The sequence below is a fragment of the Siniperca chuatsi genome, linkage group LG16 (genome assembly GCF_020085105.1).
Source record: "Siniperca chuatsi isolate FFG_IHB_CAS linkage group LG16, ASM2008510v1, whole genome shotgun sequence".
Taxonomy (NCBI): domain Eukaryota; kingdom Metazoa; phylum Chordata; class Actinopteri; order Centrarchiformes; family Sinipercidae; genus Siniperca; species Siniperca chuatsi.
This window is the reverse complement of record NC_058057.1, coordinates 8,290,318-8,309,279: the sequence shown is the minus strand read 5'-3', so window position 1 is coordinate 8,309,279 and position 18,962 is coordinate 8,290,318. Positions and strand designations below refer to the sequence as shown.

The 18,962-nt window shown below is 39.7% G+C and overlaps 2 protein-coding genes across 2 annotated transcripts; one reads left to right on the top strand and one right to left on the bottom strand.

Annotated features, from left to right (window-relative positions):
* The first annotated feature begins 8,758 nt into the window (after positions 1 to 8,758).
* On the top strand, positions 8,759 to 11,196 carry nfkbiaa (nuclear factor of kappa light polypeptide gene enhancer in B-cells inhibitor, alpha a). Its single transcript, XM_044169761.1, has 6 exons — positions 8,759 to 9,092; positions 9,649 to 9,754; positions 9,880 to 10,087; positions 10,206 to 10,294; positions 10,397 to 10,657; positions 10,766 to 11,196. Exons 1-6 carry the CDS (start codon positions 8,860 to 8,862, stop codon positions 10,793 to 10,795), a joined length of 927 nt encoding a protein of 308 aa, XP_044025696.1. The 5' UTR covers positions 8,759 to 8,859; the 3' UTR covers positions 10,796 to 11,196.
* A 2,210-nt stretch (positions 11,197 to 13,406) lies between these two features.
* On the bottom strand, positions 13,407 to 17,063 carry LOC122863349 (proteasome subunit alpha type-6). Its single transcript, XM_044169762.1, has 7 exons — positions 16,900 to 17,063; positions 15,867 to 15,961; positions 15,664 to 15,745; positions 14,822 to 14,977; positions 14,412 to 14,590; positions 14,095 to 14,189; positions 13,407 to 13,619 (listed from the first exon to the last, which is right to left on the bottom strand). Exons 1-7 carry the CDS (start codon positions 16,973 to 16,975, stop codon positions 13,562 to 13,564), a joined length of 741 nt encoding a protein of 246 aa, XP_044025697.1. The 5' UTR covers positions 16,976 to 17,063; the 3' UTR covers positions 13,407 to 13,561.
* Between the last annotated feature and the right edge of the window lie 1,899 nt (positions 17,064 to 18,962).

Below are 18,962 nucleotides of genomic sequence, written 5' to 3'. Positions count from 1 at the left end.
TGGAAACTAGGCTAGGAAGCAGAATTAACATTCATTGTTAAGCTTACTGAGTTTGAATCAGAAATGATTATGAAAGGAGTGGAGAGAAAACATTTCTAAACCTGTACCTCTTATGAGATTAACCTGCTTTTTGGGGTTTACTTAAAGCTGTGTAATATATAGTGTACACACCATAGTGAGTGCTGCCAAAATGTTACACGAAAACACCAGGATGGTTTGGCCATAGATATCAAAAAACACTGTTCTGGAAAATATCATATGCTGTATGACGACCCCTCTACATCAGACATGATACTCTGGTATTATATAAGGACATGCGTAGCATTTTTGGAAGCAGAACTTTTTCCTTTCTGAAAATGTGGAACAAACCCTTTCCAGTAGATTCACTTGCACATGTATGTAATGACAGATATGTCCTCACATGTAGGCTTATCTTGGATTTCAGTTCATTATTGGTATACATTATTGTATTTATGAATTAAGACAATTTGAATTTTATCTCTTATTACTTGTTGTCAAGAGAGGGTACCAAATGTAGTAGTTGATGTGTCTATCTATTTTGTACGCAGGGCCGGGGAATATGATATATCCGTTTTTTTAGACTGTCAGAGATTTTGCCATACAATTTATACCTAGGTAATTGTCCTTTAATATTGCTGGGAATAATAGGCCATTGTTGTAAATGTAAATACTGCTACATGACAAAATTGGATTTTGGTATGCTATTTGCATCAATGTAATAAAGTAGCTTGATTTGTCAGGTATGTATGAGCTGGATTAGCCAAAAACAGCCATTTCCTGTTATCCTATCCATAAATAGTTTTAGTGATAACTGGCAGGGAGAAGGACCTGCGATCAAAGAATCTGCAATTCACGTTTCAACCACAGAATGGCGATAAAGACCTCTGCTAGGTGGTTGAACAACAGCTCCCCAGTTCTTCAATTTGAATCCATTCCTGAAGAGTAAGATTTATTCTAGTACTGAAATTCATAATAATGTTAAAATAGCAACTATAGAGGTATTATTTAAGAACGGATGACTGGATACATGAATAAACAGATGAATAAAAAGCAGGAACATTGATGAAGAAATAATGAACATTAACACTTGCTATATATGAATGCTATAAGAATGCCCAATACTATAATCAATATATTGCTAAATTCGAGTTACATATTTGTAAAAATGAACATTAAACATGAACTAAAACCAGTGTGTATTATCATCAACAGACAAAATGAGAAGCTGGAGTTTTAGTTGCCTGCTGAAACCCCACAAGAGGCAAAAATGCATATGAGAATACATAACATATCATAGAAAGATTTTGCTAAGTTGATTTGCGGTTTGTCTTGTAGCCTCATTATTTCCGTGGTGTGTAACACATTGCCAGTCAGATCCATTTTCACACTGCTGTAAGTGTGTCAGGAAACTTTGCTGGTCTAATTTGTATTTAGGGCAGTACAGTGTGATAGCAGAAAGTCTGAGTTGTCTTTGTGGTTTATTTCACAATACTGAACTTTTTTTCCCCTCATAGTCTCATACAGTCCACAATAGAGCCTCCTGTCACGATGGACGATCAATAAAGTTGCATACAAAAGAAGAAACTCAAGAATGAAAAGACAGCCAAACAGTAAACCACAGTTTATGGTCAACTGGCATGTTTTCCAAGTCTCCTCCAATTGTATTACTTAAAGCAACACTAAAACTGTGTCTGGAAGAAGTTCTTAGTACAGTATTATTTGCATTGTTTTAACTGCTTTGCATGTTCAAACCATACTCACTTACACAGGCTGTATGTCCTGCCTTTTTTCTTCTGATGTGATTTTAGGCTTGCAGTTAATACTTTAAAATACTACTATATAATACTACTCTATATAATACTACTATATATAATACTAATATACTAAAATAATACAAAATAATTTAACCTTTCAAACTGTTTCATATTGTTGTGACTGAATTTGAAAGAATCCGTATTCTAAGAATCTTGGTGATCTATCTTTCACAACAAACCCAATGGTCAGATCACTGACTTAACTTTTTGAAGAACAAGTAGAGATGCAAGTGAAGACCTACTTCCTACGACTGAAAAATGACAATCAAAAAACAAGTTGAAGAAGATCTTTGATGATTTTATCTTATCTCCTTTGAACTACTGCAGCTTCCTCTATTCATGCCTCAAAAGCCACTCTTAAATCTCTTGCTTGTTGACTACGCGGCAGCAATTATTTGAAATGAGGCCAAGTAAATAAAAACTGCCAAGTTCTTATTGTACGGGGAGTTACATGCTGGAAATATTTCTTGGGGCAGTATCCCCTGATTGCCTGGCAACCTCACGGTGATGACAATAAAACCACAACTTTTTGTTTTTACACTTCGGTGTTTTGGACAGAGCCAGGCTAGCTGTTTCCCCTAGTTTCCAGTCTTTATGCTAAGCTAAGCTAATTGCCTGCTGGCTCTAGATTCAAATTTGTGGTATCGATCTTCTCATCTAACTGTGTGCAAGAAAGCAAATACGATTATTTCCCAAAAAAGTCAAACTATTCCTTTGAAGAAATTCAGAAATCCCAGACACAAATATCTCAAAGCATCTGCAAATAAAACCTAAATCTGCATGACTAGATACCCCCAGGGGTAACTGAGCTGACCCTTTAATGTGTTCCTATAAGACCTGACAGGGACACTATGACCATGAGAGGTACCTGGTGGCAGTAGGGCAGTAAGACAACACATGATAACGCATACAACGAATCCCTCTGTGTGTGCGTAACACCGTGGGAATGCCTGGGAAGGGGAAATAAAGGTATTACCCCTTCTTCGAAAAACGCCCACGCTTCCCCGAAAAAGTATGCATTTGCACATTCAGCGTGAAACCGAGGCAACAAAGGGGAGGATCTCCGAGTTTTTCACCTCAGTTTGAAAGTTTCAATCAATAGCCTGCGTCTCAGATGTCTTCAGTCACTTTTTCAGAAGCTATAGCAAAAGAAAGATGCTGAAACACTATTTTCCCATCCTTCATACCATCAAAATCTCATGACCATCACATGCCACTGAAAGGAAATAACTTTGTTCTCTTCATAGGTACGGAAACCTGTTTGAACAGCTTTTTTTTCTTTGTTCTGGGAAACGCACAGAATTAATGACCTTCCTTGTACCTTTCCCCTTTGCTACTCATTGAATGAGATCATTGGATTAGGTCATGAGTGTAAAGGTCACACACACACTATGATCTTCATTCATATGATCGTCATTCATGTCTTCTCCTCATTACTCAATTAAAATCATGTCAAATGAAATATGGCAGACGTGTGCATTATGTAATTACGCTAGATAACAAACACCTAGAATATTTTCTTTTCATATATCATAGTTGTGGTGAAGTCCCTCTGACAAAAAAACGGACTCACATCATTAAACAGCGAGCATGCCTACCCATTGTTTAATACAAGCCATGCAAAACAGCCATACTAAAATACTCCTTTTTTTTATATCAAGCCACACATTGTGAAAATATAAAGTGGGTGTAGTTTGTGTAAACTCTGGGTGTAGAACTGCTGTGTCACCGAGCCCACACAAGAAATGAATGGGTTGAGGTTGACTGTCCACTGAGTGATTACTGTAACAGTGGAGTGATAGCTTCCTTCTGAAACAGGAGGGAAGTTGTCATGAATGATATGCGCACATCTGGGAAGCTGAAGCTATTTTTAAACAGCTAAGCTAGGAGCGGTATAATGTGCTTGGAACATATGTAACATTTAGGAGGAGCTGTTGGCATAAATGGAATATAATATTTCCATTTACATTATTCCACTAAATCCTACATACTGGGCCTTTAAACAAATAGTTCAACATTTTCAACATTTTGGGAATCAACAATTTGCTTTCCTGCCATGAGTTAGGGACTGTTCGGGGGGGGGGGCACTGGGGAGGGACTTATGTTTTTTTATTTTGGCAATAGCAGAGGAATATACAACTTTAAATTGTTGTGTTTTGTATTTATCTTAAATATGTTTTTTCTTTTCAAAATGGTGACGGGAATCACCAAACTTGGTATCTCCCACCCCTGCCTTAACCTCATTGGTCCTCTCGCCCTACCTTAACCGCCCATTGGACACGATGCAAGTGGGACAATAGTGAGTCCCATATCTGTGATATTAGATTTATCAGGATTTTCGTTGTGTAAAAGCAGCTTTCTGTTTTTGTTTGACTGCCTCCCTGTGTTTTGTGCTGCAACTTGCCCTTGTGTTTGTAACTTAACGTTTTATATCTGTAGGGGCAGTAGTAGGCAGCATAAGACTGACACAACACATCCAGGTTAATTTAAAGTTATTTTTTTTGTACTACTAAGTTTATATGAAATATGAAACGTGGTGTGAGTCCTGTTCAGATTTTCCTGGACGGTGGGCTACATTTGGAGCTTTCAGATGAAACTAGCTGGCTAAAAACGTTAGCCACTGGCCTAGCTAGCTAGCCAGCCTGCGTAACGTTACCTCGGCAAATGCATCGTTGCGGGAAGAAGTGGATGTAGTCGGTGCCGCAGAATCATCAGCAGTATGGAGATGTGCTCCTGGTGGACAGCCACAGTGAGCGAGGGGAACCGTGAGGTCCTACTATATTCAGAATTTGTCATAGGTAACTTTTGAGTAGCTACTATAGGAGAGGACACAGTAAATTGGGCTGGTAGTTTGTTTTATTTCCCGCTGAGCGAAGGGGGGTCAGAGGGCCAAGGTTTAAGAGTTACGGTTCGCAATTAAACGTAATGGTTGGAAAACGTCAGCCTTTGCTTTATATTTTCTCAAATACTATACCATGGCTTTCGGGGGAGCTCACTTTTTGACTCTTACAAACAAACATCATAGCTGCAAGCTTATTTATTGGCACAAATGAGACACGGATAGGTCAAATAGCAAAAAATGTATGAGCATTAAATCAAAAACAGCACGCCAGTCCTCATCAACAACGGTTAAAGTTACCCATCACATACAGATGAGCACAATCATTTCTCGGTACAATTAAAACATCAGATGTGAGGGTCGCATATCGACAAACCAGCCTATAACAACACACACATGCATGAGCATTGTGAATACCAAGAAAAATAGTCCAGGCTGCCTACAAGGGATCCAGTCCTCATCCACACCCATCACATACAATAGGCTACAGTGCTAAAAGTGAACATACAGTTAATTGGGAAAAGCATTTACCTTAAAACAGAAGCGACCACAGAGGCCTGGAATTTATGTCTGATCTTTGAGTTAAAGTGAGTGAAGTTTATGATTTTGCGCCCCCACGCTTCACTGGTGATGGCAAGAATAGCATGCATGCCGATATCTTTATTAAAGTGAATTAATGATGAATCACCCTCATGCATGATTCATTCATCAATAGCCTACTTTTATGCATGATCCATGATGATGAAGATACAAAAAAATAGAAATGCATGGCAAGAACAGCATACTGTCATGTCAGCTCATGTCTCCCCCTGGCCAAGCTTCCCCCGGCTCCCCTGTAGTTCGCACCCTGATACTACCTACCTTTGGTGCGAATATAATAAAATCTGGTTATTTATGGTGGAGGGAGGGTCATGCATTCCAAAAGTAGAGTCTCTGAAAGTAGCATGGGAGCCAGAGCCTTCAGGTATCAACTCCACCCTGAGTCTGGTTCTGCTTGAGGTTTCTGCCGGTTAAAAGGAAGTTTTTCTATGCCACTGTCGTCAAGTGCTTGCTCTTGGTGGGAACTGTTGGGTCTCTGTAAATAATATCAGAAAGAGTATGCTGTAGACCTGCTCTATATGAAAAGTGCAATGAGATAATTTCTGTTAAGAATTGGCGCTATATAAATAAAATTGAATTGAATGAATATTTGTGTGCTAATTATGGAGCTAGAGCCAGGAGTCTATATATTAGCTTAATAAAGACTGGAAGCAGGCAGAAACAGCTAGCCGGCTCTCTTCAAAGTTTAACAATACGCCTACCTACACCACCTAAAGTTGACTAATTAACATGTTCTATCCGTGTACAAATTTAACAAAATAGAAATAACATATGAGGTATGGCTATGCATAGTTTTTTTTCCCTTTGGACAGAGCTAGGCCAGCTGTTTCCCCCTGCTTCCTGTTTTTATGCTAAGGTAAGCTCTTCCGGTTCTAGCTCTATAAATACCATAAGTGAGAGTGGTTTCAATCTTCTCGTCTAGCTCTCGGCAGGAAAGCTTGTACCTAATAAACCATCAACTAAGCGTAGCTGCACAGCGTAACCATTTTTTTCAAAGGATGCAGGATGAGGTTGCTGTTAGTTGGTCAGTCGAGAAAATGGGAGAGTTTCATGACTTAAGCACTTCAGCAACAGGGTGTGACGCCCCCTGAGGCACTTTGTTGACTCAGATAAGTTGTGTTTTACCAACACACAAGCAGAGGGCAATGTACAGCACTTGACACTGAACTGGCGTCAGTACTTTCTCAGTGGTTGGTGTCCATAGCAACCAGCGGTAAACACAAGGCAAGTAGAGACAAGAACACTTGCACAACTTTACAAAGAAATTACAATTCTCAAAGATGTAAAGCAGAAGTCCCAGTATTTCCCATGTGGGGTGAATATATACACACAAGCACGCTATCTTGGCAACAGGAGAAAAAAACACAGGACTGCAAGAACAGTTTGTCCCGAGATGCATCTTGGAAGAGATTAAAGAATGTGTGGAATTCAAGAGGCACACAGGGGATGCTGCACGAGTGACGTTTGTCTGACGTGACACACACTCAGACAGAGATACAGTAGGCTGCATTAGATAGTGACATCACAGTCACTGGGAGTGTACCTGTGTGTGTGTGTGTGTTTGATTTGTATAGCGTAATCGCAACTGAGTATCGTCCCATAGAGGTGTGAATGCTTCACTGCTCTTGGATACTGTTGCTATGTGTACACCAAGCCTACCTTTCACAATGTACACAGAAGTGATCCTGGGAATTTTATCTTAAATGTCAGGGGAGCACAGACAGGTAACTCTGTCTCACGCACATCTCCACTATGTTGGGCAACAGAAAGGAATTTCCTCAAAGCAACTGTGGGACGAATGCAAAAACAGATTCTTTTTTTTAAATCACAAAGAAAGTCACAACGCTGGGTGTCAAAAAAGACAAGGAAAATATTCAAAAGTCCTACCAAAAGTCTGAGTCCAAAAGCATGATTTAACAGTGTTTTCCAGGACCAAAGTTCATTTGTGCAGGATTTCACCTCCATGGGTGTGTTAAGCACTTGCAATGCTAGACGGGTAAGTCCAGAACATCCTATTGTGGAACATGCAGTGTTGGTTTCATAAGGGGGTCTCCACAAGGAAACTTTAGAATCTTTCCCCCTCCACATGCGCTTAGTAGTGTAACCATGAACAGAAACAAATGTGCTGTCACCTTTTTCTGTCTGACCCCTGAATATGCTGGGTGTAAGTTTGTTGTGCTTTTACACTATTCAATTCATTTTTATTTATACAGCGGCAATTCATAACAGAAGTTATCTCACTACATGCTAAGATTGTCAAAAGTATGGATACTTGCGCGTTTAAAATGATATGAGCTTCGTTACTTATACATTTGACAGTATCAAAAGTACCAAAGCTATTAAAAAAAAAAACCCCAAGGCTGCAGAGATGAAACAATGGGGAAGAAAATCAGCTGGTTTAATTTAAAAAAAGAGAAAAAATATCCTATTTTGTGGGCCTAGGACTTTTTTTTTCTTTTTGCCTTGGCATTGAAAGAGGTATCGAGTATCGTTTTTTTATACTAGTATTGTATCAAAGTTTAAAATTCTGGTATTGTGACAACCTTACCACATGCATTATTTTCACTCATGCAAATCCCATTCATGTGTAGGTCACAAAAACCCGAACATCATATGCCTATGCAATGGGGACATATTTGGCAGGTCTGATCATATTAATGGAAATTTTAAGAGGCTTGCCAACTCTGAGACTGTAAAAGTGTTTGATGGTGACAGAATGCCAATCTTAAGTGGAATTTAAAAAAAAAGAGAGAAGACAAATACACAGAGAACACATACATGCAGAACATGCACACATATACATGTGTTTTTACACTAGTCTTTTAACCTCACAGCTCAAGCTAAGTAGAATACAAGTAATGTTGCAAATTCTTCTTCAGTAATGATCAACACACCATTTTAGTTCATTAAAATGTATTCCTTACATGCCGTGGTATTTACATGTGTAGCATAAATATAAATGTGCTTTGCAAGCAAAATGAGCTTTATCTATATGGTTATGAAAGCCACAGAATTCAGAGCAGTTATATGTGTAACAGTGTGGTTATTAGTTTTGGTGTGGGCTATAGTTCATCGTTCACTGTGAACTTTGAACTGAACTTCATATTGGAAACTCGGATGTCTCTTTTTGAGCGGATTTAAATTTGGCCAATTAGGCAAAAAATGGAAAAGAAATGGAAAATATGTAATGCTACTTTGGTTAGCCACTTGAAACAGATAATTTCCCCCAATGCAGAAGGGAATTCTTCAAGAGCAGGGGCTGTCTCCCTCTCATTCATGCCCATCGTGTCTCATTCATTGAAATAAATAATGGCATGTCCCCTAACCTACATCACAGGTGAAAATAGGTGTCTAATAGGAAACTACAAGTTTTCATTCTGAGTCTCTTTGGGGGGGATTTTTCTCACAAAAGCACAGCACGGTGTGATTTCCCTTGCTTTTTCTAAGATAAGTCAATTGGAAATCCCCGCCGAGGCTCCGCCCAGCCGAGCGCACAAAACCCAGTGCGCCTCCCTCAGCTGCACCACTCTGCCCGGACCTTAGAAAACAGCCTGAGCTGCTTCTTGTGACAGTCGCAAAGACAACATGGACGTCCACAGAGTATCTAACCACAATCAAATGGATTATAACTTGGACAACATGGAGCCCAAACACGGGAAAATGTTGCCCTGCCAAGAGGACCGTTTTGACAGCGGCCTGGATTCCCTGAAGGAGGACGAGCTGGTGAACGACTTTGAGGACATGACTGTGAACATAAGCGAGGATGTCCCACCGGAATACGAGCCTTGGAGAAGTGCAGTGACTGAAGATGGTGACACGTAAGTTCAATTCTCTAAATCTTTATTAATAATGCAAATTACGCATTTGCAAATTCCACCCTTCTGCGCAAATCAAATGGGAGTTTTGCAGTAGAGCGCAGCATCTAAACTTGAAACCCAATGCATTGAAAAGCTACAAAAGTACGCATGAAAATGTCGAAAGTTGCACGAAAACAAGAGGCCTTTTAAAAGTGTGTGTGTGTGTGTGCAGCAGCACAGCGCGTACTCAGTGTGTGTGTGTGTGTGTGTGTGTGTACTTTGGCTGAGAGCGCATTCTGGGCGGTGCTAAAGTCCGCTTTGCGAGTTCAGGAAAGTCCCTGGCCTGCTGCCAGGAACTGATAAAGCATCAGATGTGTCAAGCCACAACTGGTGGAAATAACCCGACAAAACTCCATTCTTGCGAAACACTCCACTGCTCAGGCTTTGTTCTTTCTTATTTGGCTGGAACCATTTCCTCCGTGCGTAATATTATTATTATTATTTTGGTTTTTTTTGAAAAGCACTATTTTAACTAATCTCTCTCTACCTCTTTCTCCCCCTCCCCTCCACCCCACAGGCTTCTCCACTTGGCCATCATTCATGAAGCCACAGAACATGCCCTCCAGATGATCAAACTGTCTCACAATCACCCCTTCCTCAACGAACAGAACCACCAGAGACAGGTAATAACCAAAATCAAACCCAGATGATGTCAGCTAAATACCCCTACCTTTCCCATCATACACACAAATTGCCTTTAAAGTCAAGATAATAATTCAATATATCTTATAAATGTGTCCTCCCCCAGACTGCCCTCCACCTGGCAGTGATCACAGAACAGCCCCAGTTGGTTGAGAGGCTCCTGAAGGCTGGCTGTGACCCGCTGCTGTCCGACGACAGCGGGAACACGGCTCTCCACATCGCCTGCAAGAGGGGCTCCCTCGCCTGCTTCAGCGTCATTACCCAGAACTGCCACCGCCACTTCACCTCCATCGTGTCCTTCCCCAACTACAGTGGTAAGTTTGAGCTAAAATAGCACCCCCTAAAGACACACACACACAGACTGTCATGTTTCACTCAAGCAGTTTTTGCATTTGGTTGTTAACTGAGCTTTTATTGATTTTCTCTTCACAGGACAAAACTGTCTCCACTTGGCGTCCATAAACGGCTACATTTCATTGGTTGAAAACCTCGTCCAGCTGGGTGCAGACATCAACGCACAGGTAGGTGTCATTAACTCAAAAGGCAGCCAGTTTAGCAAAAGGGAAAAGCTCGGTCACATGCAGCAGGAACCTAACATTGTTTCTTTATGTTGTTGCCCATAGGAACAGTGCAGTGGACGGACGTCACTCCATCTAGCCGTGGATCTCCAGAACCCCACATTGGTCCGTTGCCTCCTCAACCTCGGCGCCGACGTTAACTGCTTTAACTATGGCGGCTTCACGGCGTACCACCTCACCTACGGACGCCAGAACGAAGAGATCCGCCGCCAGCTGTACGAGAAGACGGCGCAGGAGCTGAGGGAGCTGCCTGACAGCGAATCAGATGAGAGCGATATGGAGGATGGGGACCTATCGGAAGATGAGGTCAGTTTCTGATTTAATGGTCTCCATGGGCAATATCAGCTTAAGCTTTTATATGTATTTTGTCTTTAAAGTATGGGTTCCTAATGTTTTTGATTTTCTTTCCTACAGCTGTACGATGACATAAAGTTCGGAAAGTAAACAGAACCATCCCTCTGCTGGTGGTGAGAACGACAGTGAAGCTGCTACTGGGTTGCCCAGCCACGGCCCCACAACGTGGGACACATCAGTCCACGTCCCCCGTCCAGGTCCAAGTCCACAGGCGGTGGTCCTGCGACCACAAACATGAATGAAGACGGTGTCCAGTCTGGTCATGTCCGGTCCAGATCACAGAATGATCTGCACCAAAAAACCATAATAAAGCAAGACCACGACCTCCATATAGTCCTTCTACATACTGTATAAATATATATTGATGTGTATATACCAGACAAGACATGTAATATATTGTAAATACAGAGATATTATTTTTTTACCTCTACATAATTTGTGTGAAACGAAAAATTGTTCAGAATAAACGTTTAAAAGTTTATGAATATGAACAGCATTGACTGGTGTGTTTCCTCCACTCAGCATGAGTGTTATTTCCTTCCACGTGACTACTGTTTCGCGGCCTTTCCGCATTGTAAAACAAGCATCATTTCTCACTTACACAAAGTGACGATGAAGAGAGTCATCACCCAGACTATATACAGATACACAGACAAAAGTGGTCACGCAGTCTGGGATTTCCTTGTTTGAGGCAAGGTCACCTGGTCTCTGAGTCACCACACTGAAAGTCCCTGAGCGGCATAAGAGGAACATAGTGTACTTAAATATTCCGTCCTGCCCTGCTACTACTGCTTAACAGTAGCTAGGAACTGTCACTCACTAGAAATACCAAGGAAATTTTGTAAGGAGGAAATGTCTTTTTACCAAAGTGGGAAACTGTGCCAGAGATATTTAGATAAGTCTGTGTCCCAATGACCAAGAAACGTTGCAGCAGTGCGGGAAGTACAAGACTTCCCTGTCAGCTGCAGTGGTGGAGGAAGTATCCAGATCCTTTACTTAGGTAATACCACACTGTAAAATTCCAAGTAAAAGTCCTGCATTGAAAATGTTACTTAAGTAAAAGCATGTAAGTATAATCAGGAACATGTATTATAGAAAGTATTAAAAGTAAAAGTCAACTCTATTCAAGGCAGAATAATAGCCCCTGTGACTGTTATGCTATTATACTGTATATCGGTGATTATTATTACTCATGCATTACTATAAAAGCAGAATTTTACTGTTGTAGTTAATGGTGCAGCTAATTTTTAACTATTTTGTGCAGGACTGCAACTAATAATTATTTTCATTAAAATTCCTGATTATTATTATTATTTTCAGAGCCCAAAGCGACACCTTCACAATGCTCGTTCCGTCCAACCAATAGAACAGAATCAGAATTATTAAAACTATCGACTAATCGTTTCAGCTGTACTTGTATAAAACGTTGGGTAGTTTCATTTATGACAGAGCATCATATTTTAGAAGCTCTTCATATGTTTTGTGTGCAAAAATCTTAATTTGTAAAGTAACTAACTAAAGCTGTCGAATAATTGTAGCGGTATCTCAAATTTGTACTTAGTTACAGTACTTGAGTAAATGTATTAAGTTACATTCCACCACGGGTCAGCTGACAGATCTGTGCACGATAATCAGGAATTTTTCTGAAAGGAATTACCTGAAATAATTACTGGCAATTCCCAGTATGAAGTAAACCTGGAGCCAACACTTGATACTCAGTAAATGTGTGAGTGATTAGGTTTAATAGCACTGTATACTGTATCTAGCCTGTAATTGTCCTGATGGCTGTAAATATTAACAGGGTTGTAGACCTGCATATGACTGCAGGGGGATTTTCCAGGGACAAAGTTGTAACTTCTTAAGGACAGCGGAAATTACACAAGAGACAGAGGCTTTAAACATTAATCTATGCAGAAAGTCCTAAATATTATTACTGCATTTATCAGAATCAGAAATACTTTAGTGATCCCCGAGGGGAAACTCTTTTGCTACGGGGATCAATAAAGTATTTCTGATTCTAATAAATGCAGTAATAATATTTAGGAGGGAAAAGATGCATAGAAACAAGAGGTGATGAGACAAGAATGATGGGAAATAGTCTAAAAGCAACTGAGAATATGGCCGAGCGTTTCTGATCATATGTTGATGACAAAACCTTTAACTGCTCAGCTGAACAGGGCCATTGACTAGAATTCTTAGCTACGGTTTCCCCCTGACACACACACTAGAGGTCAAATGTCAGCAAAGGGAACACATTTTCCCTTTGCAAAGAGAAACTACTTGAGTTGTATGATATATCCGGTGAGCTGAAGTAATCTATTTCTGACATGCTACATGTGCGTAAAAGAAAAAAAAAGTTGAGAAAATGAGGTCAAAATCAGTTCTACATCAGTGTAGTGAAATAACCTCTCCACAGCACCTTGGCGTATCATGTGATTTTAGTGCATTTAGAGCCACAAACAGGAAACTCAGAGGTCGAGCTCTGCACCGCTCATGTTCCCATAAACATTTTCCCCTGCTGCTAAATTCAACTGACAGATGAAAATACAGCTGATGAAACAGAGGCTTCTGATTACACAGCCAGGAGTTCAAAAGCTTCCAAACATATTTATATACTGTAAATACTGTATGTATGTAAACATGCAAACAACTCCATGGGCAAAACAATCATAACTCTTTACAATAAATAAGAAACAGATGGTTATTTTACTCCAAAAACAGTTTTTTTTATTATTATTGTTGAATGAAACAGTGGGGTAAATGTACAGCGAACAAAGATAACACCAGTCTCCATCTGGGAACTGCATATCCCATCATGCTCTAACTTAATCCAACAGGTGACACGTCTCTGCTCGCTCAGTCCCGCTCTGCCAGGGCCATCAGGTGGGTGTCCACTTCAGTTTCTGTCAGAATCCTGGAGAGAGAAGACGAGAGATGGATGATGATTCTGACCTAACTACAGCTGTAACAATTCATCAATAAATCGATTCCTTGACTGACAGAAAATGTTGGACTGTTGGTTGAATAAAAGTATACCTCCTTATGCTGTGGGAAATTATAACAGACATTTTTAGTGCTTTTTGACATTTTAAAAACAATGTATCTATTAAATCGAGAAAATAAGTGGCAGATTAATCCATAATGAAAATAATGGTTAGTTGCAGCCCTAACGCTAACATATTAGAGTGAGAATGAGATCTGTGTCATTAGGTGACATGTTACTTCCTTAACCAGGCATATATGTTTGCTAAAACAGTCCCTCTGAAAATGTAGACATACCCGCTCAATGTGAGCAGCAATGACCGTGAACTGCTATTCTCATCTTACAAGGGTAATTCCAACACCACCAAGTGTGTTTGCCAAATTACCACGTATTGCCGGTCTTTTACCTGAACTTGGGGTCCTGCGTTGTGACAACGGCCACCTCGAGCTCAGAGGGCTTGAAGTCAATGGAGAGAACGGTTGACAAACAAGAGATTGCCGTCTAAAGGGAAGAAAAAGGGGAAGAAAAAAAGGGAGGTAGGGTAGGGAGATAAGATTGTGTTTATGATATTTCTATTATATCATATAATATTTATTTACTTTACATTAAAATAATGGTTATAAAATTAGAAGCCAAACAGCTGGACCACCTCTGTGGTTACTTTCACATTCATGGTCCTCCCTTATCAACCTGCTACATCAGCATAAAGAGATTAGTTTGTACCTCAATAGTTTGTTCAAAGGTCCAGTCCAGTTTCTTTTTTACTTTCTTTTCCAGGAAGCTGGTGGCTTCTGTCTGCTTTACTCCAGCGGCCGTGGCCTTGAAGCCGCAGTAGTAGCCTGCTGGGTCGCATTTGTACACCTGAGGGCCGTGCTCCTCGTCTATGCCGATCACGATCATACCTGCAGGCAACAGGCATCAGAGAGGACTGTGACAGGGACATTTGGCTTCAGTGTTTCATACCTGAGGCCATACAGGCTTCATACATGAGGGGCTTTGAGTAGTCAGAAAGACTAGAAAGACGCTATATAAGTACAGTCCATTTACCATTTACCATACCCGTTGATTTGTCTAATGCCAAAACATAACTTTACTGTCATGAGAAAACCCCTAAACCGGATAAATATACTTACAGCAGCCCAGTGGTCGCATCTCAGCGTTCTGCGTGTAGACTTGCGAGATGTCAGCAATTCTCTTGCACAGCATGTCCACTGGAATCTCATAACCGTACTTGTACTGCCAGTTGGCCGCCTCGTAGCGAGCTCGCTGGACTTGGGACCTGCTGTCAGCTGAAAGAGATCAGAGTGAGAAGAAGGAGGGAAAAGTGGCCGATTTGTTCAAATCGGAACTGTCACGCAGCCATATTCCCCAGCTCTCCCCAGCGTGCATGTCGAAGTGTCCTTAGGCAAAATACCGAACCGTAAATTGCTCCCGAAGGCTGTGCCATCGGTGTGTGAGCATTAGTTATTCTTTCTGATGAGCAGTTGGCACCTTGCATGGCAGCCTCTGCCATCAGTGTATGAATGTGTGTGTGAATGGGTGAATGTTGACATGTAGTGTAAAGCGCTTTGAGTGGTTGGAAGACTAGAAAGGTGCTATATAAATGCAGTCCCTTTACCATATTGCTACTTCAAATCTCAAATGCAATGTTTAAATGATTTCCACAGAAAGCTGTTCTCATGACAAAAATGACACTAGTTTAGAAAGAGGAACCCTCAGCTACAGTAAGTGCTGTGACTGGGGAGAACAGAGATGTTAAATAAGACTCATCACTTTCAATTTTAACTGAAAATACTTGGAATTTTTTAACTAGGTATTTTGGTTTTAATTGGTTTTCACACAGATTTTTTTGTACCTATGTACTGAGAAATTACTGTTTCCTTCATAACAGACAGTGCCAACTGTATGCGCCAATTGAATTAATCTCTTTGTTCTTCAAACTTTTAAAAAACATTATGAGACGTCTTTTTCTTACCTGTCATCCCAGACATTACACATCCAATATTATCTGTTATTCTGAAAAGGTGGGTCACTGTGGCGGCATCCAGAAGCTTGTCCTGTTTCAAGGAAGAAAGGGTTTCATAGAAAATGAATGAATGTGGTAAGTGGGACAGTGACCCCATCTTTTGATGTCATTACTGCATCCATCCTTTAAATTAAGACCTGATATCAACTCACCGGTACTTTTTTCTGTGTTACAACAACTGCACAGTCCTTCCCCCTGACTGCTACTGATGTGAGTCCACCTTGGTTTATGGCCTTGAAAGCATATTCTGCAAACAAGCGAGACAAGAGGGCGTCTTTAAGTGTACATGTTCATCTGACAACAGTAATGAATGTAAGAGAATCGGCTTAGTAAATAACAAGCACAGCATTCAATGATTTTGGACAGTAGAGTCAATTTGTACAGACAGCTGTCTCCATCAGCAGGAAACCTGAAGCAACAAAGAACTGTTATCAGGTGTCATCTGATTGGCCAGCTGACATTTAACTGTTGACTGATTCTGTGGGCACACAGAAGTTTTGCTTGAGATGTTGCATCCAAATGAGGGTTACTTGCAGGAATTATGGCTGCATAATCTGGGAATATCCCCGGTATTACAGTACATTTACAAAGACTTGTTATTTACTGTTTGTGGTCTGGTGAAAGAAACGTAAATAAACAATCAAATATCAATTTCACGAATTAAAACTAAATTGCAAACTACAACGTTAGAAACAACGCATGTGGTTAATATTTTAGAGTGGATGTTCCCTTAAAATCCAACCAACGCATGCGGTATTAGATAAAAATTCATGAAATTGCTGTCATTGCGACAAAATGCTATCATGATTAAGATAGTTTAATAAAAAGAAACATTAAACTAACTTTCCAAAACCCTAACATTTGACTTAATAGCAAGTTGACACTTTCGGCAATGAATCAGCTTGCTTGACTGCAATGCTAACCATGCTAACTAGCCTACTAGCCAGCTAGCTATTTTGATTCGCGCTGTTTTGTTTAATTGAAGCATAAACAAAGTAGACGTAAAATAACAACTGGCACGCCAAAGTGCGATTTCTTGGTTTTATATGACAATACTTTCGCTTTGGCAGAGTGTTATTTATCAGCTAGAACCCAAGCTAAGCGAACCATGACAGAGCATTTAGCTAGCTAGCAAACAAGTAAGCCTGCGAGCCGGCTTTTGTCTGAACAAATCCACACACTGACCGACTTGATAGAGTCTTCCTTCAGGTGAGAAGATGGTGATGTGTCGATCGAACCCTGCACTTGACCCTCGGGACATTTTACAACGTTAAGTTGGCCGAGAAGTTCGTCCAAATGAATTTGCAAGCACAATATTTCCACCCGGAAGTTGAACTGATGGGATCCGAACTTCATCCGGTGTGAGAGGCCTGTTTCGTTTCCATGGTGATATAATACTCAAATTCTGTGTCTTCAGAAAATATATGAATGTTTTTTGGTAAAGTAAAATGTACTCAAGTACTATACTTAAGTACAATTATAAGGTTCTTGTACTTACTTGAATATTTCCATTCTATGCTACTTTATACCTCCACTACATTTGAAACAAAAATATAGGCTACGTTTTACTCCACTACATTTATTTAACATCTATAGTTATTAGCTACTACCCAACAGTAAATAAAGCAGTTAAAATAAGCTATACCTTGACCGGCTTCAACATGAAAAATGCTATTTACACTTGAATGTAATTGTTATAATAATAATCTAATATTATAATATTTCATAAATAACACTGACAAGGACCATTGTGTCCTTCTACTTTTGATATCTATGTACATTTTGCTGATTATAATTCCATACTTTTACTCAAGTAACCTTTTTGAATGCAGGCCTTTTACTTGTAATAGAGTTTTTTTTTTTTATCAGTGTAGCATTGCTACTTGTATTTGTAGCCTACTAAGTAAAGGTTCTGAATATTTCTTCCACAACTGCTTTTTGGAGTTTTTAATAGTTTGTTCATAAGAGGTTTAAAAGGAAGTAATACCTGTCTGGGGTCTAAATGACATAAGTAAGTAAGGAAGGTCACCTTCATTCAAAGTCTAGTTTGTGGCGAAGGGAAGGGTTATCAGAAGAGTATTCAAAGAAAAGTATTCAAAGGAAATAATTAATTGATTTTGCAATTATTATTATTATTTTACTCATACAGCGGTGGGGTCTGTGGGAAGTATGTGAGTATTTTATCACTTCCTGTTAATATGAAACAATTATGTATGTTTACATCTTGTATGAAAACTGTGAAACAGTAGTACATACAGGCTGACATTTTGACTTGTCATACTGTTGTAGGAAAAAGATGTCTCTCCGTTCTACTCAAGTGTCCCTTTAAACCTTGACAGTAGGCCAGCATGCAGTCATTCATTTAATTATTTACACCTGTGCTTCTGTGACATGTCAAAATGCCTCCATGAAAAAGGCCACGTGCATGCTGGCTCACCTTTGCTCTTCCTGCTATGACAAGTCATAATGTCTGCAGTGAAAAAGGCCTATACTACCTTTGTGAATCATATTTAACTTTTGTCTTTTCTTCATCTAACTATGTCAGGAAACTGGTGAGTCAAATTTGCATAGGACTGCACGCTAAATTGTTCATGCTATTTTTTTCCAGGAACACCTTACAATATAATACAATTCAATACAAAACCACCACTAACTAACTGTCTCAAAAACTACCTTGGAGTTGCAGAGCTACTGTATTGAATGGCATCAAATGTACAGTGTGTTGTACAGGTGTTTGTGCATCTTGTATATACATACCTGTTACATACACATAAACTGACACACAAGTTAATGTACCATCTTCATCAATAATTAAGGAAAGGGGGTTATGTATAAATGTAAATGTGGTTAAAACGGTATATTAATTGTGTCTAGTCTTAATAGTGTCAGCCCAGGCTCCCTTTTTTGTTATTTAAGATGTAACATTTAGTGGTACGTTAGCTATTATATTACTAAAATATGCAGCTTCTTTTTGCCTGCTAAAGACGCTAACATCATTTCTGCATAACCTGCGTGGAGAAGCTGAAATTGTAACTATATATTACTGAGACAAAGTGAAAACAGATTCTCTTATGATACCACAGGTTTACTTTTACCTATCACATAACAAGCCAAGTGAAAATAATGCCATCTTTAAAATGGAACATGTGCAAGACATTTTTTTTTTTTTCCAATTCGTGGAACAAAATCACTGACAGATCACTTGGCATTCAATTCCCATTTCCTTGTTCCTGAAAAAAAAAAAACCC

Excerpts from the sequence above, each read along its gene's own strand:
- nfkbiaa (XM_044169761.1), top strand. The coding sequence starts at position 8,860 with ATGGACGTCCACAGAGTATCTAACCACAATCAAATGGATTATAACTTG. Across the intron at positions 10,088-10,205 it reads GTCCTTCCCCAACTACAGTG|GACAAAACTGTCTCCACTTG; the intron begins GTAAGTTTGAGC and ends TTCTCTTCACAG. Across the intron at positions 10,658-10,765 it reads GGGACCTATCGGAAGATGAG|CTGTACGATGACATAAAGTT; the intron begins GTCAGTTTCTGA and ends TCTTTCCTACAG.
- LOC122863349 (XM_044169762.1), bottom strand. The coding sequence starts at position 16,975 with ATGTCCCGAGGGTCAAGTGCAGGGTTCGATCGACACATCACCATCTTC. Across the intron at positions 15,962-16,899 it reads AGGAAGACTCTATCAAGTCG|AATATGCTTTCAAGGCCATA; the intron begins GTCAGTGTGTGG and ends GCTTGTTTGCAG. Across the intron at positions 14,190-14,411 it reads CCTTTGAACAAACTATTGAG|ACGGCAATCTCTTGTTTGTC; the intron begins GTACAAACTAAT and ends TCTTCCCTTTAG.